Source organism: Emys orbicularis, chromosome 1, assembly GCF_028017835.1.
Source record: "Emys orbicularis isolate rEmyOrb1 chromosome 1, rEmyOrb1.hap1, whole genome shotgun sequence".
NCBI lineage: Eukaryota > Metazoa > Chordata > Testudines > Emydidae > Emys > Emys orbicularis.
In genome coordinates, this window is record NC_088683.1 from 156,577,316 (window position 1) to 156,604,155 (window position 26,840).

The 26,840-nt window shown below is 48.1% G+C and overlaps 1 protein-coding gene across 1 annotated transcript in view; it reads right to left on the reverse strand.

The window, feature by feature from the left end:
- SIDT1 (SID1 transmembrane family member 1) overlaps positions 1 to 26,840 on the reverse strand; it is a 93,811-nt gene that overhangs the window by 35,223 nt on the left and 31,748 nt on the right. The window contains exons 2-6 of the mRNA XM_065406433.1: positions 20,185 to 20,306; positions 18,637 to 18,807; positions 8,349 to 8,394; positions 3,074 to 3,175; positions 1,452 to 1,535 (exon numbers count right to left, since the gene is read on the reverse strand). Coding sequence (XP_065262505.1) covers positions 1,452 to 1,535; positions 3,074 to 3,175; positions 8,349 to 8,394; positions 18,637 to 18,807; positions 20,185 to 20,306 — 525 coding nt within the window. The remainder of the gene's footprint in view (positions 1 to 1,451; positions 1,536 to 3,073; positions 3,176 to 8,348; positions 8,395 to 18,636; positions 18,808 to 20,184; positions 20,307 to 26,840) is intronic.

Here is a 26,840-nt window from a genome sequence, read left to right on the forward strand (position 1 = left end):
TCCCTTTGGAAAGCTTAGGCATAGTCTGCAGACCTCTAAGGATCCGCAGACCACAGGTTGAAAACCACTACACTAGAGCAAACCCCTAATAAAGACACACCCTGGTTTGAGCCTCACTTTTCCCTGGACTGGGCAGGGGGTTGGGGTGTGAGAGGGGGTGAGGGCTCTGGGGTGGGGCCAGAAATTAGGGGTTCAGAGTGTGGGAATGGGCTCTGGGCTGGGATATAAGGTGTGGGAGGGGGTATGGGTTCTGGGCTGGGGGTATTGGCTCTGGGGTGGGGCCAGAAATGAGGGGTTCAGGGTGTGGGGGGGATCCGAGCTGGGGCAGGGGTGCAGGGTGGGTGAGGGCTCCAGCTGGGGGTGTGGGCTCTGGTGTGGGGCTGGGGGTTCAGAGTGCAGGAGGGGGTGTGGGTTCTGGGAGGGAGTTTGGGCGCAGCAGGGGGCTCAGGGGGGGGGACGGGGGTTGGGGTGTGGGAGGGGACACGGGGTGCAGGCTCCGGGAGGGAGTTTGGGTGTGGGAGGGGGCTCAGGATGTGGGCTCTGGGCGGCAGTTACTTCAGGCGGCTCCCGGAAGTGGCTGGCATTTCCCTGCAGCTCCTAGGTGGAGAGGCAGCCAGGCAGCTCTGCACACTGCCCCCATCCACAGGCACTGCCTCCGCAGCTCTCATTGGCAGCAGTTCCTGGCCAATGGGAGCTATGGAGCTGGTGCTCAGGGCGGGGACAGCGTGCAGTGCCCCCATAGCCACACCTCCGCCTAGGAGCCGGAGGGAAATGCCAACTACTTCAGGGAACCACGTGGAGCCAGGGCAGGCAGGGAGCCTGCCTTAGCCCTACTGCGCCGCCGACTGGACTTCTAATGGCTCCATCAGTGGTGCTGACCAGAGCCGCCAGGATCCATTTTCGACCGGGCGTTCCGGTCAAAAACTGGATGCCTGGCAACCCTACTGTGAGGAAGGCCTAGCTGCCAGTCACAGGAAGCCCAGTGGAGAGGGCAGGTCTGGGTTTCCCTACCAGCCCACATAGGGTGAAGTGTGAAGACAGTGGCTGGCAGGCTCAAAAGCCTGAAGTTGGGCTGAATTTCTGGTATGTGGCCTTGCTGCTGAGATTGCAAAAAGGGGGCCTATTTTTATGGGTAAAGCAGCATGTTGGATCAAGCACACAAAGTCTATTCTAGGGAGTCAGTCATTTCTTAGAGAAATAAGAAGGAAATCTAGAACTTGGGAGACTTCCTTGTTCCTAAACTGGCTTTCCCACTGACCTGCTGTGTGGCTTGAGGCAAGTCACCGTCTCTCTGAAACTGGCTCCCCGTTTGTATTAAGATGTGGGTCATGCTATCCAAAAGCACAAGAACCCCTGATCTTGAGCACCAGTATCCCACAGATGAAATGATTAAGCAGAGAGGAGGCACACAGAGTCACTGGAAATTAGCACTGACAAAATTAGTGTCTCACCTGTACAGTGATGGCAGCTTGTTTTGTCATGGACTGGTAAACACCATTAAACTCCACATTGTGGTCCAGATCATACACAGGGCACTAAAACAGGCAGAAGTAATAAAAAAACATAATTGAAAAATCCAACTGCATTTTCTGAGCCAGGAGCAGCACAAACTTGCTTTCCCTGATAGGCCTGGTGTGGAAGAAACTTCCCTAAACCTAATACAAATAAACTCCTTTCGGCCTTCGAGTTGGCTTTGTCATCTTCCCCTCACCTCCCCACCAGGGCTTCATGAAGAGCACTAGAGGAGCCCTGCCTGGAGTCCCACAGGCAGCAACATCAGCAGCATTCAGGGGCTAGCGAAGCTGTGCTGAGAACACCAGCCATGGCCAGGGCTCAACTGGTCTCTCTCAGCAAGGTTCCAGCTTCAAACAGAGCTGCAGCTTATTTACTCCAGGTCATTTACTCTGAATCTCTCAGTTGAAAGCCCCGATAAAGCAGGGGGAGAAGACATTTGTTATAGCAATCTAAGCTGCTCTACTATGAGTCTAGGCCTGGTCCTCATTTTCCTGTTATCCCCAACCTCCTCACAACAGACCCCATGGCTCCATGTTTCCCCTTTCTGTACCTGCTATGTGGAGTGACAGTCACACGTTTGCCCCCATTGTCGCCCTCTCAGTTATGTCATTTGAAAGGCCACTCATGAGCAAGGCTGCAGGCTGAGATTGTTGTTGTTTCCACTTCATCGCCTCCTCCCAGCTATTAGAGGCGGCTCTCAGGGTTTCAAGGCTGCTTCCTTCACCTCTCCCTCCCCTATTCACTGCTCCCTTACTCTGAGTGAGCCTCTCCATCCTGCATAGCAGGGCAGGAAGGGAGAAGAAATAGGTGGCCAGTACTGCTGCTTCCTGGCTCTGAGCAACAGCAAATTCCACCTGCAGGAGGCAGTCATGATGTGAATGGGAGAGGACCAGAGGGTATGAACAAGAATTCAGGGAAAAGATTGAGGGGGGAGATTGGGCCAGAGGAAAAGAGGAGGAGAAAGGGTCAGGTAATAGAGAGAGAGAGGGAACAGTGAACAAAGAAGGTTGGGAGAGGGAGAGGGATGGAGAGAGAGAATGAGGGGAAAGAAGACACTGCAGGGACAAATAGGGGTGTCCTGTGACTTATTCACAAGCCTGGGAGCCAGAATTTCTGCTATCCCCTCCCAGTTCTGCCACCCACTCGCTGTGTGACTATAGAAAGGTCAAGTCATCTCTCTGTGCCTCCATTTACCCATCTGTAAAATGGAGAGAGAATGGTACTGTCCTACCTTCCAGGCAAGGAAAAGCACCTTCAGATCTTGGGATGGGAGCATTATCATTAACTTGCTCACTACCCTCACTAACGCTGGCAAAAATATCACCTGAGGAGCTACTTAGAACTCAGCAGCTAGGCCTTTCCCATTCATTCCACAGGCCCCTCGCCTCCCTTCAAGCTCCTCCTGTATTGTTACTCTGCAGTACTGGCCCCTGAGGCTTCATATCTTTACTGGGTTGAAATACATCACATATGGTGATGAAGGTAGAATACCAATGCCCAGAGCCTACCCTCTAGATCATCTGCCATTGCAGGCTGAGAGCCCCCTCTCTAGACTTACCACAATATCCTGGATGGAGACAACAGAACAGGGATAGACAGTTTCAGATACCACCTTGATGATGACGGAATTCACATCTGGAGGGAACTTGTACAGAAAATACTGCAGAAAAAACAGGATCAGTGCTCCCATTTGTGCATTACAGTTCAGGAGTCCCTCTGCCACTGGCTCCATAACATCCCCAAGAGAACAGAACAGCCCCCTGTATCTAGGCTATGTCAGGCATGGAAGGCTTCCGCAGTCCAACTAGTCACTTGGAGTTCAAGTGTTTTGAAAGGCCTTCGTATTCCTCACAATAGCTGGCCAAAGATACAGACTACACCAGCCCCTCTATGCACAGAGTTTAACCCCAGATACCTCCATGGCACCAGAGTTTCAGCATAACTCCTGCTCATCATAATACTCCAACAGGTAATGTTTTAAAAGGTGGGATTTTACAGTAAAGTGTTTTAATTTGCAACAATTTCCTCCAGCAGTTTCTATACTATTTATAATGCCATTATGGGGGGAGGGGAGGAAGCCTGTAGGCTATAATTGTGATTGCCTAACATTTTCCTCTGTTTATGACTTAACCAAAAAAAATTTCAGTGATTGCTACTTTCCTCAGGCTGATTTTTTAAGTTTCAGTGAGATTGGTTTTGCCATTTCTGAGAATGATGTTAGGGTAGCTTTGCCAATGTTAACCTTTTTTTCATTTCTTTGAAGAACTGTAGTGCCTCCATGCTTTGGAGCTGGTATTTAAAATTTGGCGAAGGGATAGCCCTGGAGTCACAGAAGTATCTTTTTCTATCCCCATGAAAAGTCATCCAGATTTGGCCAGAGGATAAGCCTGTGAAAATTGCCATTTGCACAGGCTAAGTGCAGGGTGTCAGAGACCGGCTACTAAAATCTCCAAACATTCCAGCTGCACTGAGCATGCTTCCAGCTTTGCATTGCTCCCTGCATGACTCCAGGCAGTACACAGGCAAAGCACCAACTGCAAGACACCCTTTGGTTTTGGCTGTGGTTTTGGTCAGACTGGCCTGTGATCCAGTGGACCATAATCTCAGCTCTGTCACTGATGTGTTAATAATTAAGTTCATTTCACAGCCCTTATATATGAGCAAGACCTCATACTCCTATCTTTGGAGACAGGCAAGAATCATTTCCCTCACAAAGCAGTTTTCCTGCTTTCAATTTTGAGCTCAAAGCAGAACCGAACCAGAATTTTTCCAAGTTTGCCAGTTTCTACTTCTGTATCCATTTTACAGACATGAAGGGCTTACTGTGAAATGAAAATCTGTCTGTGTTACAGCTGTAAATCCTAGCAAACAACACTTGGAAAATCAGCTGAACCTGTTCCTTCAGATCTATGCAGAATCCCTTCATTCTGGCCAAAAACCACAAGAATCTGCAGCTGCCTGCCAACAGATCCTGAGAACCAGTTATACAGACACCCCACCTTTAACAGGGGCGGAAAACTTTATACTCCTCTGAGCGTAAAAGGGGTGGAACGGTCCCCTGGGTAATTCCCCAAGTACAGAATGAACATAGGACCAACATAGGAAGTTTCACAGCACCCTCCTGAGCAGTTCCCAGCACAGGGCATGCTGGGGTGATTGAGGACGGCTCAAGGGAGTAACTGGAGTGTTTTGTACTCCAGCTTTCCTAGCTGCCGAGCTGCCCATTGGTAGCTATGCAAAGCAGCCAGGCATGCTGTAATTTGCCCCTGGGGCCACACCAGTTCCTGGAGCAGGCCAGAATTAGCAAAGTACAAAGGTGTCTTTAAGCTTATCCTTGTACCCTCCTTCTGCTTGCACCCCACCTTTACTGTGCCTTCTAAGAGGGTACAGATCTGGTGTGAGGTGACTAGTGCGAGTGAAAATAAAGGATTTGTTCTAGCTACCTGTGCACCTAAATTTTAGGGCCCAATCCTGAGACGTGCTGAGCGTCTGCAACTCTCACTGACTTGATTTGGAGTTGTGGGCTCTCGGCACCTACCTGTGTTCCCATTTGTGCATTCAGCCTATCCTCCCAGTTTTAGCTAATTCAGGGTAAGCAAAACACAAACCACTAAACAAAGGACTTAAAACACAACATTAAAAAATAAGAGTAGATAGTGGGTGATTCTATCAGTGTCCACGTCAATTCAGTTCTGTGTTAAAATGGGTAACTTTTTGTTGAGAGATTATCTACAAGAGCTTCCAAAAGTTTCAGGAGGAAACCTTTCTTGCAGTTCCCACTGTTCATTTTGTAGTTGCTCACATCCTCGCTGACTGCTGCTGCATTTGATCTAAGTAAACACCTTTTAACAGCTCTTTTCCTCTGGTTGTACAAATGAACAATGGACTTTACAACCAAGAAAAAAATAGTGAAAACATTTATAGGGGAAAAAATTTTAATGGGGATGTAACTGAAGTGTTTCTTAACATAAAATATGAAACTTATTTGCTCTAGTTGCCCTGTGATTTCCACTGCATGCATCCGATGAAGTGGGTTTTAGCCCACGAAAGCTTATGCTCAAATTCTGTTCTTTACTATAGTTTCAGCCAGTTTGCTTGGTACTGGAGTTAGACTTACGGCCTGTAATTGCCATATTTGCCTCTGGTCCTTTTTTAAAAATCAGGATCACATCAGCTATCTGCGAATCATCTGGTACTGAAGCTGATTTAAGCAATAGGGTACATACCCCAGTTAGTAGTTCTAAAATGTCATATCACCGTTCCTTCAGAACTCTTGGGTGAACACCAACTTGTCCTGGTGACTAATTACTGTTTAAATTTATCAGTGTGTTCCAAAACCTCTTCTACTGACACTTCAATCTGGTACAGTTCCTCAGATTTGTCAACTAGAAAGAATGGCTCCTCTCCAGTAAAGACCAATGCAAAGAATTCATTTAGCTTCTCCACTATGGCTTTGTTTTCTTTGAGTGCTCCTTTAGCACTTTGATTGTCCAATGACCCTACTGATTGTTTGGCAGACTTCCTGCTTCTGATATACTCAAACTTTTTGCTGTTAATTTTTGTGTCTTTTGCTAGTTGCTCTTCAAATTCTTTTTTGGCCTGCCTAATTGTACTTTTACACTTGACTTGCCAGAGTTTATGTTACTTTCTATTTTTCTCAGTAGCATTTGACTTCCAGTGGTTAAAGGATGAATTTTTGCCCCCAACTGCCTCTTTTACGCTGTTGTTTCACCATGGTGGCATTTTTTTTTTTGCGGGGGGGGGGGGGGGGATCCTCTTGCTGTATTTTTTTTTAAGTTGGAGTATACATATAGTGTGAGCCTCTATTAGGGTTTTTTTTTAAATGGTGTTCTGGGCACCCTGATCCTAAAGTAAAATTAACAATCGTGTACGTTATCCACTGTGACAAACAGACTGCAGTTCTATCAAAGATGGCTCAGGGCCTGATCCTAAGCCTCTAAATTCAGTGAAAAGACTCCTATTGACTTTAATAGGCTTTGTACAAGTGCCTAAGAAACTACCACCACCAGCCCCATGTTCCTAAAGGTAAATAAAAATTATATGTAAGTGTCCATAGAATAATATAAGACGGCTGATGGCAAAAAATGGGTAAATGGGGATTCCTGGAAATAGAAGACTACTTTGACTTAATAGGCGCAACTAAACATGGCAGAAAGATAAGAAGAGGGGAATACTATAATGCCTGGCTATAAATAATAGAAAAAGGACAGACGAGGCAGGGAAATATCATTGCATCTAAAAAAATCCATAGTACCTAATGAGAGAGTTTCTGAGTAGAAAGAACCATATAATAGTGTCTGCCAGGATACAAACCCAAGTCATCTAAATGCAGATGTACCAGTAAGACTATAATAGGAGCCTGCTGGTTAGGAAGAGAGCATTTGACACAGTCTTGACTGTGATGAGCGAACAGATTCCAGGATGCTTTGGTTTGGAAAGAACAGTTATCTGCAGCCAGCGGACTGGTTTTCCGCTCCAGGGATCTGTTGGGTGGCATCTGCAGATTGGATCTTAGATTAATTTGCACTAGTTCCAGGGGGTGGACTGCACCACTCATCTTCAGAGAGAAACCCTCTGAATCCCCACATCCATAGAGGTGGCTGGTTTTCATGGATAAAGAGAGCTGCTACAATGACCCTCAGTGCTGTGAATGAGAAAAATCTGCTTGTACCAACATAGGCAGCAATGAAAAACCCCAAATGGCTGCTGGCCTGGATGTTCCAGATGTCAGAGAGCTGGACTGAACCAAGAGTCTGTACCTATCAGTGTGTCATGATTTCATCAATCGGAACATCGCCTTCCCGCTGCAGCCGAGGTAATAGTGCTTAAAGCGTTCTGGGTCGCAGCTCTGGGAAATAAGTTTTCTAAATAGTGAGCTAGGCCGCTGAGGGGGGCACATTTTTAGTACCGCGTGGGGGGGGGGGGGGAGAGACCCTTTGTTTGGTTGCTTTCCCCGGGGAAGAGCAGCCAATCAGGGCTGCTGCAGGAAGCAGGCAGAGCTCTCCCTCGTCCCCTCAAAAACCAACATCATTCCTCAGAGGAGGGAGAAAGGAGCAGGCTTCACTCCTTCTTGTGAGCAATGGGGACAGGATGGTTCTCCTGCTCCTCCCTCTTCCTCCTGGTAACACTCAGCTTGGGAAGTGGAATAGGGGACCCGGCTGCAGCTCACCCGCCTCTCCCAGGCCTGGCGGGGGAGAAAAAACCCCAGCAGCTGCTGTCGGAGCAGAGACGATGGTGGGGAGGAGCAAAATTGATTGCTAGGCAGGGCTGTGGGCAGACAGACACCCCTCCCCTCACCACCACATTTTTTTCAGACCACTCAAGCGCTGGTAGCAGTTTGAAGTCTGCATCCTTTGCCACTTTGTCTGCACTAGAGAACTGCATCTCAGCAAACTGTAGTAGAGTGACTGAACCAATGTAAGTTGCAATAAGGCTTAAGTCCACACTGGGCAGCACACAGCACCGTGAATCCACACCCAGTGCAGGTTGCCGGGCCTGTGGAGTGTTGCACTCATCCCACAGCAAGGTATGATGTCTGTTTGCACCAGTTCACATTTCTGGTTTGTTCAATTGCTTGAGCTGAATGTCTCGTGTGGGGGCCAGCATATGCTCCAGGAGGGGCAGAGACTATGCAATGCTACCCCTTCACTCTACCCATGCAGATGCCACAGCAATGGACTAGGCTGCCTCCTGAGAGGGAAGTGGATTTGATCCTATAGCTCTTTGCCATCTCTAACTGCTAGGATCATACTGGAACCCATTTGTATGTGAAAAGACACATGCAGCTGATGTCACATAGGGCTCCTGCTTACCTGAGGCTGAGAAGGGCTGGCAGTGAAGTTAAAGGCTTTGTCTGTCCTAAAAAAGAAAGATCAGTAAGGTGAAGACTTTCTAAAGCTCATAGCATAAATGCTCAAACACACACACAGCATCTTCAGAGAACTGCTCTTCAAAGCTGCATTCATGAAGCACAGGGAGACATTAAGGCTGTGAGCTAAGCGTTAGTGGGGGACTTACACTTCTATATTTGTAAGAAGGTGTCAAGGCTGCTTCCCCACTCTGAACTTTAGGGTACAGATGTGGGGGCCTGCATGAAAACTTCTAAGCTTAACTACCAGCTTAGATCTGGTCCGCTGCCACCACTCCCAATGTGCTAATTCCCTTCCCTGGGTAGCCTTGAGAGAGACTTCACCAATTTCCTGGTGAATACAGATCATAAGAACATAAGAAAGGCCGTACCGGGTCAGACCAAAGGTCCATCTAGCCCAGTATCCTGTCTACCGACAGTGGCCAATGCCAGGTGCCCCAGAGGGAGTGAACCTAACAGGCAATGATCAAGTGATCTCTCTCCTGCCATCCATCTCCACCCTCTGACAGACAGAGGCTAGGGACACCATTCCTTGGATCTTAAAACAAGGAGAAATTAACCATCCCCCCTCCTTTCTCCCACCAACTCCTGGTGGATCAAGATCCAACCCCCTTGGATCTAAAAACAAGGAAAAATCAATCAGGTTCTTAAAAAGAAGGCTTTTAATTAAAGAAAAAGGTAAAAATCATCTCTGTAAAATCAGGATGGGAAATAACTTTACAGGGTAATCAAACTTAAAGAACCCAGAGGACCCCCCTCTAGCCTTAGGTTCAAAGTTACAGCAAACAGAGGTAAACACCCTAGTAAAAGGTACATTTACAAGTTGAGAAAACAAAGATAAAACTAACACGCCTTGCCTGGCTGTTTACTTACAAGTTGAAATATGAGAGACTTGTTCAGAAAGATTTGGAGAGCCTGGATTGATGTCTGGTCCCTCTTAGTCCCAAGAGCGAACAACCACCAAAACAAAGAGCACAAACAAAAGCCTTCCCCCCACCAAGATTTGAAAGTATCTTGTCCCCTTATTGGTCCTTTGGGTCAGGTGTCAGCCAGGTTACCTGAGCTTCTTAACCCTTTACAGGAAAAAGGATTTTGGAGTCTCTGGCCAGGAGGGATTTTATAGTATTGTACACAGGAGGGCTGTTACCCTTGCCTTTATAGTTATGACAGAAGGGCTCTTTTCAAACTAGTCCTATTTGCTTTAAGCACTGGGAGAGAGAGTTAGGCCCTTCGTGCTGGGACAGGGTAGTACACGGAGCTGGAACTGGAATTTCTATTCCGAGGGAAAGTCCAATATTTAACAAAAAAAAATTGAAATCAGAATAAAGAGCTGAAATTTCACAAAGTTCCTGTAAAATGAACTGCTCAATTTAAAAAAAATCTATATTTTTTCATACTTTATTTTGAATTATTTATTTTATATTATACTATGATTTATAAAATACATTTAGAAACAGACAGTTTGAAATGGAAAAATCAAAGTATTCCATTCCAATAAAGTTAACTCTTATTAACATGCTTATTAACATGCTTTGATTTAGGGTGACCAGATGTCCTGATTTTATAGGGACAGTCCCGATATTTGGGGCTTAGTGTTATATAGGCACCTATTACCCCCCACCCCCTCTCTCGATTTTTCACACTTGCTGTCTGGTCACCCTACTTTGATTCAATTCCCCTCCCCCCCCAAAAAAGATTGTTGAAAACACATTCCTGCTGAATATTTCGAATGCGACAAATTGGCATTGTCCAATGGAAAAAGCAATGCCAAAAACATTTCAACCAGCTTTAGTGGTGCATGGAAAAAGCGATCAGCAGGATGGGGAGCAGAGGGGATCTCAGTGCTGCTTGATCCTGAGATGCTGCTCCGTAGCTATGGTGTTGGTCCTGCCTAGTTCCAGAGAATAAGGCCTCAGAGGAGTTTGCTGCACTAACTGCCTTATAGAATTATAGAAGATTAGGGTTGGAAGAGACCTCAGGAGGTCATCTAGTCCAACCCCCTGCTCAAAGCAGGACCAACACCAACTAAATCATCCCAGCCAGGGCTCTGTCAAGCCGGCCTCAAAAACCTCTAAGGATGGAGATTCCACCACCTCCCTAGGTAACCCATTCCAGTGCTTCACCACCCTGCTAGTGAAATAGTGTTTCCTAATATCCAACCTAGACCTCCCCCACTGCTCCTTGTTCTGTCATCTGCCACCACTGAGAACAGCCTAGCTCCATCCTCTTTGGAACACCCCTTGAGGTAGTTGAAGGCTGCTATCAAATCCCCCCTCATTCTTCTCTTCTGCAGACTAAATAACCCCAGTTCCCTCATATTGGCATGGGGAGGATCACACTTAAGAACATGGTGAGGGGTGAGGTGATGAGTCATCCCTGAACGAAAGCCTGATTAAGCCACATGCAGTGATGAGTCATTCTATTGTAGGCCTCAGCCAATCTACAAACCAGGAGCTGGTTTACCTCTCAGAGCCGGTATAGAAGCCTCACAGGAGAAGCAACACCTCCGTTTGCCCAATGTCATTTCGTGGCTAGAAGTCTCCCCTGCCTCATAGTGATGATAGACTCCACTGGCCTTAGCCTGCTCTGACTCCAGCCTTGTTCCCAGCCCTGCTCCGTCCCTGCTCCTGCTTTGTTCCAAACCTGCTCTTGACTCCTGACTCCAGCTCAGACCTTTGCCTGTATACAGTTCTTGGCCCAGCTGCCACTGCACTGACCACTAGACAGGACTGCCACTGCTCCAACCACTAGGCATGGCCCTCTATATCTTGGTTTCTAACAGTTTGAGCAGCCTGACCTGTCAGGCCCAGTGGCCAAGATAGATTGTTTATGCCTGCAGGTGTCCCCAACAGTCAAAATGAAATCTCCAGGCACACCCTCCAGAACCAAGTGGCCAGCTACAATGGGAAAATGCCTTCCTGCACTCACAGATCCCAGTGGTGCCACGTCCTTCCACACCATAAGCTGTGGTCTAAGCTCCTTCTACCAAAGAGATTTGGTGGGAACCATTAGAAGTTTTGGGGGTTTCTCAATCAATGTCACTGCTGTTCCTGTTGTGCCCAGATATGTACTCAAATAACCAAAGTAAGGTAGAGCTCATCATCAGCTTACTGGCAGGCAAAGCACTGGATTAGGCATCGCCACTCCTGGAGCAGAGAGACCCGATTCTCCACAACTTTGATGAATTTGTTAGTGATTTTTTTATGTATGTTTAATGACCCAAACCATGCCTGCTCCACTGAAGTTGCCCTGCAGTTACTCAAACAAGGCCCCCGACCCATCACAGCTTAACCCACCCATTTCTGACACCAAAGTCCTTTCTATGTCAATAATAGCTTTCATCACTGATTCCATCCATCCGTACCACTAATTTCCCATGGTCCTGCGGCTTCTTATTTGGTTCAACATCTCCACTGCATCCGAGAGGAATTAAAATCACACAAACTCAGCCAAGGAGGACTACAAATGATATGCCGAAATCCGTTGACAGGACTCTCCTATGGTGGTTGGAGACAAGGTATGGCTCTCAACTCAACACTTGGATACCTCCCAACCCTCAAAGAAACTAGACCACCATTATCTTGGCCCATTCCAGACCATTCAACAGATCAAGATGGTGGCCTTCAAGCTCCAGTTACCCCATACTATGAAGATACAGCTGGTATGTTTGTTTATTGAATAAATATGTGGATAACTCCTTTCCCAGATGCAAAAAACAACCTCCACCCCTCCTGTCACAGTTCAGGGGAAGGAAGAATACTAGGTGGAACAGATCCTGGATTCTAAGCTCCTCCAAGGATAAAGCATGTACCTCATGGACTGGAAACAGTACGGCTCAGCCAACCATTTGTGGGAACTGGCTAGTAACATGCATGCACCCAACCTCTTTCAGGAATTCTATTGATTGTCCCCAGAAAAGCTGGGCCCAAGGATGTTGGGGAAGCATCCTTGATGGGGAGGTGATGTGAGGAGTTAGAGCCTAATTAAGCCACATGCAGTAATAAGTCATTTCTGTGATAGGCTCCAGCCAGTTTACAAGCCAGGAGCTGGTCTGGTGGCTCTCAGGGTAGGTATATAAGTCTCACAGGAGAAACAGCATCAACATCACGTCATGGCTTGATCTCTCCGCGCCTGATAATGGCGACAAACTTCACAGGCCTTAGCCTGCTCCAGCCCTGTTCCTAGCCCGGCTCCTCCTTTGTTCCAAACCTGCTCTTGACTCTGGCTTCTACCTCTGGCTCCAGTTCCTGGCCCGGCTGCCACAGCACCAACCACTAGGCTTGACGCTCTACATCTCAGTTTCTAATATTTGGCAGCTTAGTTGGAGAATCGCATCAGCAAAAGTTTTCAGATGTTGGCGACTGTGCAACAAGTGTTTCTGCGAGTTGTCCAGCACTTGGGTTAGAAATACTGTGGGACTAGCCTCCTTAATGTGTGCATTGTTTAAGCACACAGGAAGGACACTGTTTGGTTCTAGGACTGATTTTATTTTCTCCTGCTCATTCAGAATCCCAGCATAACACAAGGCAATATGCAGTGTTAATCAAAAGGCTAAGAATTCATTTCCATTCAATCTAAGAGCAAGCATGAGTGCATGCACATGAGCATGGTAGATATGCACTTTTCTAGTGTTGCGTTTTAGTCCAGAAATTAAAGGGTTAATTATCTCACTGTGTATGCAGATGGGCTGACATGCAGTTCAAGTCAGCTACTGTAGTCCTTTTAAAGAAGTGTCTGGGGAGAGGAAAAGGTGGCACAAGGTTGGTGCTAATGTTCTGGGTGGCATTATCTGTGTTTAAGTTTGGATATGGAGCAGCTAAAGTGCTGTTCTGTATCATAGTTTTAGTCTAGATCAGTGGTTCCCAAACTTTAACAACCTGTGAACCCCTTTCACCAAAATGTCAAGTCTCGCGAACCCCCTCCTAAAAATGAATATTTCCAGGGATTTTCTCCTTTACCTGAGTATAAATTATAAAAGCAGTGATCTTGGAAATATAAAATTTGTTTTTATGACATGCTTGTTACACACTATTTATTATTAATTATTATTTATCATTACAGTATTTTTATTACATTATGAAAACGGCAACACTCCTCCAAGATCTCACTTTCGTAGCTTGCATCACTTTGAATAAGCTTAACAGATTTATTTGGGCATAAGCTTTCGTGGGTAAAAACCTCACCTCTTCAGATGCATAGAGTGAAAGTTACAGATGCAGGCATTATATACTGACACATGGAGAGCAGGGAGTTACTTCGCAAGTGGAGAACCAGTGTTGACAGGGCCAATTCAATCAGGGTGGATGTGGTCCACTCCCAATAATAGATGAGGAGGTGTCAATTCCAGGAGAGGAAAAGCTGCTTCTGTAATGAGCCAGCCACTCCCAGTCCCTATTCAAGCCCAGATTAATGGTGTTAAATTTGCAAATGAATTTTAGTTCTGCAGTTTCTCTTTGAAGTCTGTTTCTGAAGTTTTTTTGTTCAATGATAGTGACTTTTAAATCTGTAATAGAATGACCAGGGAGATTGAAGTGTTCACTTACTGGCTTATGTATGTTACCATTCCTGATGTCCGATTTGTGTCCATTTATTCTTTTGCGGAGGGACTGTCCGGTTTGGCCAATGTACATGGCAGAGGGGCACTGCTGGCACATGATGGCATATATAACATTAGTAGATGTGCAGGTGAATGAGCCCTTGATGGTGTGGCTGATATGGTTGGGTCCTCTGATGGTGTCGAATTTGCTCCAACCCCTCAGACAGAGACAAACACCTACAAGATCTTTATCAAGCATTCTTAAAACTACAATACCCACCTGGGGAAGTGAGGAAACAGATTGACAGAGCAAGACGGGTACCCAGAAATCACCTACTACAGGACAGGCCCAACAAGGACAATAACAGAACACCACTGGCCATCACATACAGCCCCCAGCTAAAACCTCTCCAGCGCATTATCCACGATCTACAACCTATCCTGGAAAATGATCCCTCACTCTCACAGACCTTGGGAGGCAGGCCAGTCCTCGCTTACAGACAACCCCCCAACCTGAAGCAAATACTCACCAGCAACTACACACCACACCACAGAAACACCAACCCAGGAACCAATCCCTGTAGCAAACCTCATTGCCTACTCTGTCCCCATATCTACTCTGGCGACACCATCAGAGGATCCAACCACATCAGCCATAGCATCAAGGGCTCATTCACCTGCACATCTACTAATGTTATATATGCCATCATGTGCCAGCAATGCCCCTCTGCCATGTACATTGGCCAAACCGGACAGTCCCTCCGCAAAAGAATAAATGGACACAAATCGGACATCAGGAATGGTAACATACAAAAGCCAGTAAGTGAACACTTCAATCTCCCTGGTCATTCTATTACAGATTTAAAAGTCACTATCATTGAACAAAAAAACTTCAGAAACAGACTTCAAAGAGAAACAGCAGAACTAAAATTCATTTGCAAATTTAACACCATTAATCTGGGCTTGAATAGGGACTGGGAGTGGCTGGCTCATTACAGAAGCAGCTTTTCCTCTCCTGGAAGTGACACCACCTCATCTATTATTGGCAGTGGACTACATCCACCCTGATTGAATTGGCCCTGTCAACACTGGTTCTCCACTTGCGAAGTAACTCCCTGCTCTCCATGTGTCAGTATATAATGCCTGCATCTGTAACTTTCACTCTATGCATCTGAAGAAGTGAGGTTTTTACCCACGAAAGCTTATGCCCAAATAAATCTGTTAGTCTTTAAGGTGCCACCAGACTCCTTGTTGTTTTTGTAGATACAGACTAACACGGCTACTCCCTGATATTTGAATAAGCTTGTTATAAGACAAGGCTCCTATGTTTCATCAAGAAGTATCAGATGTGAAACAGCATGAAGGTATCTAAGAAGCCAACTCAAAGAGTTCTTATACATTCAGGTCTTGAGCAGTTCAAGCAAACAACAACACACGTTACAACAAAGCTTAAACTTATTCTTCATAATACTTTTAAAAACAATACTATCTGCTTATTTAATTTTAAAAACAGCAAAAAAATTCCACCTCCCTTTCCATTTCTTATAAGGAGTCTTGAAGTTTAAATCTCCTCAGTGTGATAGATGTGCTTACTTTGATCTGCTTCACTCTTGGAAGTCCAGGGGCTGCTGGTCCCGTGCTGCCTGGGGTCCCTAGGGACAGCTCTGTCCGCCATTAGGGAATTTTTCCCCGAGAACCCCCTGTAACATTTCGCGAACCCCCAGGGGTTCACGAACCCCAGTTTGGGAACCACTGGTCTAGATCAATCCTTGGAAATTTTAATAAAGTTAACAATTCTGTTCAGCAATCAAAGTGGATTTGAGCAAAGCTTTGGAATTCTGTAGATTCTGCCCTGGCAGAGGATATATTCAATTATCTAGATCATCTGTCCTATTTCAAACCATGATCTGTTTATTCTGTAGAATTTGGGAATCAGAGGCCACAGGCACCCAATTGTTCACAGCTTTTTCATGGAAAATAGAGGAACAGGATTATCCTGGATTATTTTGTGTGAACAATATCACTGACTTTTCTCAGAACCTGTCCACTTAAATGGCAGAGTAAAATTTAGGGTGGGTGTGTGTGTAAGCATTTGAGAGGAAATAAACATTTTGAAGAGCAACTTAGAGAGTTAAGAGAAATGTGCATTTTCCTTCCTCTTCATTGGTACTGAAGTATTTTATATTCCCTGGTCTACAGATTGAGAAACTGAGGCACACACAGGGGATGTGACAAGCACACAGCAAGTCAGTGGCAGAACCAGTTGAGAGCTCATGATTGCCTGACTCCCCACTATGTGCCCACCTCCAGGCTATGCTGGCCCCCAGTATTCGCAGTCAGCCAGGTTCCCAGCTCTTTGTCCTATGGCCACAGCACAGTGGGATGACAGACAAACTGGATGCAGCGTTTGGAGCCGCAGAGGTTCAGGCTGTGAGTGAGACGACAGAAGAACTTGTACTCCTGGGAGGAGCTCCCTCTCAACACCACACAGAGGTTGCTTGGCTTAGCTAGCCCACAGGCAGTCTCATCTTGGCCATGCAGCCAGGGCCCGACTTGGCCCTGGCTCCCCTCCTCCTTTTCCCCAGGCCATTGCAGGGCACATTTCCAGACACAAAAGGATCCTTCTCACACACCCAACTTTGAAGCTTGCCCCCAGCTCACCCGGGGAGCCCCCATGCCACAAAAGAGTAACAAGGAGAGCCCGCCACATTTTCTGTTAGTGACCCCTCCCCCAATCAACAGTCCCAGCAGGCTCCCCGCATTTGGCCTTGCATCCCCCTCCCCCTGCATCAGCCCATCTGAGAGCATCTCTGACAGCAGCAGTGCTGAAAATAATCCTAGCCTAAATTGTCCCCCCCTCTGCAGACATACTCATGGAGGGGCCAAGAAACTGACACAGCTTACCTTCGTGGGAGTGGGGACTTCCCACCTAACCCCAGCCTACAGAAGAAAGCAGGATAGCTGGTCCACAAACCCCACAGATCTCAGAGCTCCATGGGGGCACAAAGCCGTCTGCATAGAAGTCCTCTGGCTCTATGCCACCTCTCTGCCAGCACTGGTTCATCGGAGCTGCTCTACCGGTAGGGTGACCAGATGTCCCGATTTTATAGGGACAGTCCCGATTTCTGGGTCTTTTTCTTTTATAGCCTTCTATTACCCCCCACTCCCGTCCCAATTTTTCACACTTGCTGTCTGGTCACCCTATCTGCCGGGGATTCCCTCGTGGAGCAGAGCCCCTGACTTTCCATTGGAACCATGCCACCTCTGGCTGTCCCAGCAAGTGTCAGAAAAAGATATGCTTCCTTCCCATTGCCTATCCCATTTCCACTCAGATCCCCACAGACCAACAGGAATCTTGCTCAGGAAGATGCAGGGAACCCTGCTACCAAAGCAGCCGATCCTTTCCCACCCCATACACATTGGAAGGAGCTCCCCTCTGAGCACTGATCCCAAGGATATGAACTGACTCCGTATTTCTTTTGAGAAATAAATGCGCAGGCTCCTGATTGCCTGGGTGCTCTAGCTGAGCACTCTGCCAATCAGCACCTACTGCACAATGACAATCTCCAAGCTCAATTTAAACTAAAGAAAAAATAGTGCAGAAGGTCACGAGTCAGACTGGGGATGGATTTCGGTAGAGGACAGGAGAATGTTATGCTCAGGTTTCAATAGAAGTAATCAGACCTCATGCTTCAGGGCCCCAGGTCATCGGTGCAGCAGTCAGGAAGGAATCCCCTATCCACACAACAGTGCATAGCTATTGAGGTGAATTATGGGCAGATTTCACCTTACTCTGAATCAGGTGTTGGCCACTGCTGGGAATTGAATATTGGTCAAATGGACCCCTCGTCTTCTCTGGTGTGGCACCTCCATTGCCACCCTAAGAGGAGGTGTGTGCATCCTGTGCTGTATCAGGCAGGCAAGGAGTTAATTCCCTTCAAAGAGAGCCTGACAGAAGGCATGCCCTACCTGGGGGCTCTAGCTTAGTCCACTTGCTGGAGAGAAGAGTTCCACCTAATCTCATCAGGCCAGCTATTTAAGCAGGAAGAGGGAGTAACTTGGGGGGCTCTTAGAAGGAAGGAGGAAGTGACCTGTCCCTTTCCTTCTAGTCCAAAGAGGCAACAGAACAGGGCTGCTCCAAGCTGCAGCCCTAGGCCTGACCAGTGGGCCTGAAGTCACTGGGAGGCTGACTTCCTCCTGCCTGAGGAATGGGTTTCTCCTTACCCTGAAAGCCAGGGGACCACCTTCAGACCAAGCCCATCCAGGAGGCAGAGTCTTTCATAAAAGTGAGGATGGTGCTTCATTCCTGTAGCCCAGGGAGACAGAGCCCTAAGGCATGGTGATCCTGAGGAACGACCCGAGTGACCCCACCAGATAAATGGTCTCAGCTGAGAGTCTCTGGTCCCTTGCAGCTGGAAGTGAGCCTACCTGGGGAACCACACTCAGGAAAGCTTTGGTCTAAAACAGCAAGAGCGGGGAGGCTAGTGCCTTAGATTTTTTCCCCCGTTCAGTGCCACCAATAAAAAAAAGTTTCTCATCTCATGTGTTCTCCTAGGATGTGAAGAAAGCGTAATTGAAGGCACTATCCTTGTATCTACCTAGATGTGAGTGGGAGCAGTTTCCACCCTGTATGAGCGCGCGCGCGCACACACACACACGACAATCCCACTTGCACACATTCACAAATCCTGCTTACGTGAGTTGGAAGCTCTTGAGCCTCGTGACCAGCAGCTCATACTCAATATCAAACAGTGCCATGGAAGCCACATCTACAAATATGATCTGCTCAGAGGGTCCCATCTCAGGCGTGGGTTCCGAAGGGCAGAGTGTACGGCTCACTTCCTGGTAGTTGTAGGTCCTCTGGTAACTACAGCAGCCAAAAGGAAAAAAAGCCAACAGCCACCAAATAAAATGGAACAGAAAAATGCCTTCCTTCTATTCTAGCAGAGATAGACAGACCCGGGATGACCAGCAGTGGCTTCAGAACCTCAGGCTGTGCAAGGCCATTTCCCTGGAACTCCGCTGCAGTGCAAGTCTGCCTCAGCAAGGAGAATTGAAAGGGGATTAGCATTTGGAAGCTTAACCCCAGATTGCTATGAGTCAGTTATAATATAATATATGGAGATATACCTATCTCATAGAGCTGGAAGGGACCTTGAAAGGTCATTGAGTCCAGTCCCCTGCCTTCACTAGCAGGACCAAGTACTGATTTTGCCCCAGATCGCTAAATGGCCCCCCTCAAGGATTGAACTCACAACCCTGCGTTTAGCAGGCCAATGCTCAAACCACTGAGCTATCCCTCCCCCCTTGGAAACTAGTTTGGTGATGGAGGCACGCGTGCCTATCCATTGTGTGCTGCAGCATCATGTGGTTGAGGTGTGCTGGAGGTCACTGGTTAGGAACAATTCCAGTTCCTGAGTTGTGCAAGTGCTAGTGATGGGATGCATGTACCAGTTATAGGCCCCTCCTCTCACAGTTTATCAACTAGATGCTCTGCAGGACTTGGTGGATCACAGAGGCAGGTTCACCAACCGTTGTTGGGACAAGTCCACACTGAGGGGATATTCAGAAATTCACCTCTATTTGCAAAATGCAATGCAGAAATGTTCCCTCCTGCAACTGTAGTGACTTATTCTGGGTGTCCCAGCCTACCATCTGCTCCCCTGGCTCATGAAGCCAGATACAGTAAAATCTTGACAAGAGCCAAGAACTATTTAACTACACCCCTCCAAGTAGCTGTAAAAGAGGTGTGGTGTGTGTATCTCACAGATTGAAATGCCTGAGGACATAGCTTGATGCTTTTGAGAAGTGTCTCCCCTGTATTTTCTCAGCATGTCGTATTTTGCACAGCATTTGAGGGATGGGGGGAGAAGAGCATGCTGGTGAATAAGAAGAGGAAGTGCAAAGGCTATCTGCCAACTGTGAGTAGCCCATAGCATGGCCAGTTGGCAGTGCGGCCAACCACAGGAGAGCCAGGGGCCAGGATGCTCTGCACATACACTTTGAAAACAGGGCATTGCTAAGTTGAATCAATCTGTTCAATTTACCTTGCTAATGGGAAATGTCAATCATTTTGACCAAGAGAAAATTCACAAGTTGGATGCCAGCAATTGTGAGACCATGGGAAACTTAAACAAGCCACCGCACCAAGTATTCCCAGACTTACAGTAAAATGGTGAGATTTAGCAACTGGGGAAGGAGGGACAACCCGCCTGTTACAAACTGCAAAGAGAATGTCACTTACAGGCCTCGAAAAATCAGAGGGACTTGCCATGACAGGACCCCCTTCTGCTGGCGAACTACAAACAGGATGGGATACTGCAGGTCCTCAGAGTCACTCTTCACATACACCCGCACTGCATCCACCTGTGGGAAGACAGATGGAAAGGCAAGTGTTAGTGGAAACTACACAACATGCTGCCCCAGTCCCTTCACTCCCTTGTTCTGTTACTCCCTGGCAGCACGCAGGGGTTTAGCAGAAGATACAGCTTGCTGTTTCCTCACCCAGCGGCAGAGGGGAGCATTTGTAGGGGTCCCAGCAGAGGTAGGTTTTAAGAAGGCAGAAGGTGGCAGCATCACAAAGTTTGATGGGGAGTTTTCCCCACACATAGGGGGTGGCATGGGAGAAGCACACGAGTGCTTGAGGGAGGAGTGACTAGTCAAGGCGGGTGTCATTGGCAAAGCAAAGGCAGGGATCTCAGCGAGTTAGGCCTGGTCTACACTACGAGTTTAGGTCGACTTTAGCCGCGTTAAATCGAATTAAGCCTGGACACGTTCACACGACGAAGCCCTTTCTTTCGACTTAAAGGGCCCTTTAAACCGGTTTCTTTACTCCACCTCCGACGAGGGGATTAGCGATAAAATCGGCCTTAGCGGGTCGGAATTGGGGTAGTGTGGACGGAATTCGACGTTATTGGCCTCCGGGAGCTATCCCACAGTGCTTCATTGTGACCGCTCTGGACAGCACTCTCAACTCAGATGCACTGACCAGGTAGACAGGAAAAGCCCCGCGAACGTTTGAATTTCATTTCCTGTTTGCTCAGCGTGGAGAGCACAGGTGACCACGCAGAGCTCATCAGCACAGGTAACCATGATGGAGTCCCAGGATCGCAAAAGAGCTCCAGCATGGACAGAACGGGAGGTACGGGATCTGCTCGCCATATGGGGAGATGAATCAGTGCTAGCTGAACTCCGTAGCAGTAAACGAAATGGCAAAATATTAGAAAAGGTCTCCAAGGCCATGAAGGACAGAGGCCATAACAGGGACGCACAGCAGTGCCGCGTGAAAATTAAGGAGCTAAGGCAAGCCTACCACAAAGCCAGAGAAGCAAACGGAAGGTCCGGGGCAGAGCCGCAAACATGCCGCTTCTAGGCGGAGCTGCATGCCATTCTAGGGGGTGCAGCCACCACTACCCCAACCGTGTGCTATGACTCCCTCACTGGAGAAACACACAGGGAAGCGGGTTCGGGGTACGAGGAAGATGAGGATGGAGATAATGTAGATAGCTCACAGCAGCAAGGAAGCAGAGAAACCGGTTTCCCCAACAGCCAGAATATGTTTATCACCCTGGACCTGGAACCAGTAACCCCCAAACTCACCCAAGGCGTGCTCCCATCCCCTGAGGGCGCACAGGGGACGTCTGGTGAGTGTACCTTTGTAAATATTACACATGGTTTAAAAGCAAGCATGTTTAATGATTAATGATTAATTTGCCCTGGCAATCGCGGCCAGTACAGCTACTGGAAAAGTCTGTTAACGTGTATGGGGATGGAGCGGAAATCCTCTAGGGACATCTCCAGAAAACTCTCCTTCATGTACTCCCAAAGCCTTTGCAAAAGGTTTCTGGGGAGGGCTGCCTTATCCCGTCCGCCATGGTAGGACACTTTACCATGCCAGGCCAGTAGCACGTAGTCTGGAATCATTGCATAACAAAGCATGGCAGCGTATGGTCCCGGTGTTTGCTGGCATGCAGACAACATCCATTCCTTATCGCTCTTTGTTATCCTCAGGAGAGTGATATCATTCACGGTCACCTGGTTGAAATGGGGCGATTTTATTAAGGGGACATTCAGAGGTGCCCGTTCCTGCTCTGCTGAACAGAAATATTCCCCGCTGTTAGCCACGTGGTGGGGGGAGGGGGTGAAGTGATCATCCCAGAGAATTGGGTGTGGTGGGGGAGGGGAGTTAGTTGGGTATGTGCTGCATGTTAACCCGGAAACCGCAGCCCCTCCTTTTACATTGCAAACCCATTTTAAATGGCCAACCCAACGGGTGCTTGGTATGGGAAATGAGAGCGCTTGTCAAGGCTGTATCCCCACTTTGAACTTTAGGGTACAAGTGTGGGGGCCTGCATGAGGACTTCTAAGCTTAACTACCAGCTTAGTTCTGGTCCGCTGCCACCATTCCCTTCCCTGGGAAGCTTTGAGAAATCTTTCACCAATTCCCTGGTGAATACAGATCCAAACCCCTTGGATCTTAAAACAAGGAGAAATTGACCCTTCCCCCCTCCTTCCTTTCACCAACTCCTGGTGAATACAGATCCAACTCCCTTGGATCTAAAAACAAGGAAAAATCAATCAGGTTCTTAAAAAGAAGGCTTTTAATTAAAGAAAAAGGTAAAAATCATCTCTGTAAAATCAGTATGGAAAATAACTTTACAGGGTAATCAAACTAAAATTGCTCAGAGGACCCCCCTCTAGCCCAGGTTCAAAGTATAGCAAACAAAGATAAACACTCTAGTAAAAGGTACATTTACAAGTTGAGAAAACAAAGTAAAACTAAGACGCCTTGCCTGGCTTTTTACTTACAAGTCTGAAATATGAGAGACTTGTTTAGAAAGATGGGGAGAACCTGGATTGATATCTGGTCCCTCTCAGTCCCAAGAGCGAACAACCCCTTAAAACAAAGAGCACACACAAAAGCCTTTCCCCCCCCAAGATTTGAAAGTATCTTGTCCCCTTATTGGTCCTTTGGGTCAGGTGTCAGCCAGGTTACCCGAGCTTCTTAACCCTTTACAGGTAAAAGGATTTTGGAGTCTCTGGCCAGGAGGGATTTTATAGTACTGTACACAGGAGAGCTGTTACCCTTCCCTTTATAGTTATGACAGCGCTACTGTTTGAAACCATTCCCACATGTTAAGAAGGTTAAAAAAGCCAAAAGACTGTGTCTTACCATGGCTGCCTGCAAGCCGAAATCTGTGGCCTGGCACTGCGTGAGTGATCTCTCACACCAAACCGGCAGGCCCTCAATATAAGAGGAAAAATGCGACCTTGTAACGAAAGCACATGTGCTGTGTAACGTGAACAGCAAAATTTAACGTGAAAGAGTGTACCCATTGTTCTCTAAAATGTGTCTTTTTTAACCACCTCTCCCTTCTCCTCCACCAGCTGCAAATGTTTCTCCTTCACAGAGGCTAGTGAAGATTAGAAAGAGAAAACGGAGGAGGCGGGATGATATGTTCACGGAACTCCAGATGTCCTCCCACGCTGACAGAGCACAGCAGAATGCGTGGAGGCAGTCAATGTCAGACTACAGAAAAGCACAATATGAACGAGAGGAGAGGTGGCGGGCTGAATCGCGGGATGAACAGAGCAAGTTGCGGGCTGAAGATGATAGGTGGCGTCAGCTTGCAGACAGAAGGCAAGAGTCGATGCTCCGGCTGCTGGAGCATCAAACTGATATGCTCCAGCATATGGTTGAGCTGCAGGAAAGGCAGCAGGAGCAGAGACCGCCGCTACAGCCCCTAACCAACAGCCCTCCTCCCCAAGTTCCATAGCCTCCTCATCCAGACGCCTAAGAACACGGTGGGGGGGCCTCCGGCCACCCAGTCACTCCACCCCAGATGATTGCCCTAGCATCAGAAGGCTGGCCTTCAATAAGAGTTAAAGTTTTAAACTGCAGTGTGTCTTTTTCCTTCCCTCCTCCCCCACCCATCCCGGGCTACCTTGGCAATTATCCCCCTAGTTGTGTGATGAATTAATAAAGAATGCATGAATGTGAAGTAACAATGACTTTATTGCCTCTGCAAGCGGTGCTCGAAGGGGGGAGGGGAGGGTGGGATGGTTGGCTTACAGGGAAGTAGAGTGAACCGGGTGGGGGGGGGCGGAGGGTTCATCAAGGAGTAACAAACAGAAGTTTCACACCGTAGCCTGGACAGTCACAAAACTCGTTTTCAAAGCTTCTCTGATGCGCACGCGCCCTGCTGTGCTCCTCTAACCGCCCTGGTGTCTGGCTGCGCGTAATCAGCGGCCAGGCGATTTGCCTCAACCTCCCACCCCGCCATAAATGTCTCCCCCTTACTCTCACAGATATTGTGGAGCGCACAGCAAGCAGCAATAACAATGGGGATATTCTTTTCGCTGAGGTCTGAGCGAGTCAGTAAGCTGCGCCAGCGCGCTTTTAAACGTCCAAATGCACATTCCACCACCATTCGGCACTTGCTCAGCCTGTAGTTGAACAGGTCCTGACTCCTGTCCAGGCTGCCTATGTACGGCTTCATGAGCCATGGCATTAAGGGGTAGGCTGGGTCCCCAAGGATCACGATAGGCATTTCAACATCCCCAACGGTTACTTTCTGGTCCGGGAAGAAAGTCCCTTCCTCCAGCTTTCGAAACAGAGCAGAGTGCCTGAAGACGCGAGCATCATGTACCCTTCCCGGCCAGCCCACGTTGATGTTGGTGAAACGTCCCTTGTGATCCACCAGGGCTTGCACCAGCATTGAAAAGTACCCCTTGCGGTTTATGTACTCGGTGGCTTGGTGCTCCGGTGCCAAGATAGGGATATGGGTTCCGTCTATGGCCCCACCACAGTTTGGGAATCCCATTGCAGCAAAGCCATCCACTATGGCCTGCACGTTTCCCAGAGTCACTACCCTTGATATCACCAGGTCTTTCATTGCCCTGGCAACTTGGATCACAGCAGCCCCCACAGTAGATTTGCCCACTCCAAATTGATTCCCGACTGACCGGTAGCTGTCTGGCGTTGCAAGCTTCCACAGGGCTATCGCCACTCGCTTCTCAACTGTGAGGGCTGCTCTCATCCTGGTATTCTGGCGCTTCAGGGCAGGGGAAAGCAAGTCACAAAGTTCCATGAAAGTGCCCTTACGCATGCGAAAGTTTCGCAGCCACTGGGAATCGTCCCACACCTGCAGCACGATGCGGTCCCACCAGTCTGTGCTTGTTTCCCGGGCCCAGAATCGGCATTCCACGGCATGAACCTGCCCCAGTAACACCATGATTTCCACATTGCTGGGGCCTGTGCCTTGTGAGAGGTCTATGTCCATGTCAATTTCCTCATCACTCTCATCGCCGCGCTGCAATCACCTCCTCGGCTGGTCCTGGTTTTGCTTTGGCAAGTCCTGGCTCTGCATATACTCCAGGACAATGCGCGTGGTGTTCATAGTGCTCATAATTGCCGCGGTGATCTGAGCGGGCTCCATGATCCTAGTGCTAGCTATGGCGCCTGGTCTGAAAAAAGGCGCGAAACTAGTATCTGACGGACCAGGGGAAGGAGGGAGGGAGGGAGGGGCGAGTGACAACATGGCGTACAGGTACAGGGAATTAAAATCAACAAAGGTGGCTGTGCATCAGGGAGAAACACAAACAACTGTCACACAGAATGGCCCCCCCCAAAGATTGAACTCAAAACCCTGGGTTTAGCAGGCCGTTGATTTCACGGAGGGAGGGGGAAGCTAATGAATACAGAACAAATCTATTTTTTACATCTTAAGCTGGCAGCCGACGGTGCAGCATGACTGATAGCCACTGCAGTATGATGACGATGGATACCAGTCGTAATATACCATCTTCTACCAAAAGGCAAGGGGCTGCTGCTGTGTAGCAATGCAGCCCCACGTCTGCCAGCACCCAGATCGCCCTCGGCCTCTTCTGGGTGCTTAGCAGAAAATACTGGGCGCTTGGCAGAAAACAGCATACTACGACTGATAGCCATCATCGTCAAGACAGTTCAATAGGACTGAGCATGTCTGCCCCGGTGCCCATGATCGACAGCCACTGCAGTACGATGACGATGGATACCAATCGTAATATACCATCTTCTACCAAAAGGCAAGGGGCTGGTGCAATGCAGCCCTATGGCTGCCAGCCCCACGGCTACCAGTCATGCTGCACCGTCTACCGCCAAAAGGCAGTTAGCTGCTGCTGCTGTGTAGCAATGCAGTCCCATGTCTGCTGGCACCCAGATGACATATGGTGACGGTGAGCTGAGCTGAGCGGGCTCCATGCTTGCCGTGGTATGTTGTCTGCACAGGTAACCCAGGTAAAAAGGCGCGAATCTATTGTCTGCCGTTGCTCTGACGGAGGGGGAGGGGCCTGACGACATGTACCCAGAATCCCCCGCGACACTGTTTTGCATCATTCGGGCATTGGGATCTCAACCCAGAATTCCAATGGGCGGCGGAGACTGCGGGAACTGTGGGATAGCTACCCATAGTGCAATGCTCCGGAAGTCGACGCTAGCCTCGGTACTGTGGACGCGGTCCGCCGACTAGAGCACTTAGAGCATTTTATGTGGGGACACACACAATCGGCTGTATACAACCGATTTCTATAAAACCGGCTTCTATAAATTCGACCTAATTTCGCAGTGTAGACATACCCTTAGATTCAGAGGTCGGCCTGGACAATAATGCTCCAGAAATAGCCAGCACCTCTTATGAGCCATCATCTCATCAATGAACAGTGCCTAGTCACTACTGCCAGTTTGAAAGTATTACACCAAGTACCAGACTGGCCAGTCAGGTCTGCACCATACCCAAACGTCCCCCAGGGCCCTGACTACAGTGCCAACCCCACTCCTGAGCGGGGGAGGGGGAGGAGGGAGAGCAAGCTGTGTTTGAGCGATTTCCGCCAGAGCCCGAGAAAGAGACTCAAACTCCCAGA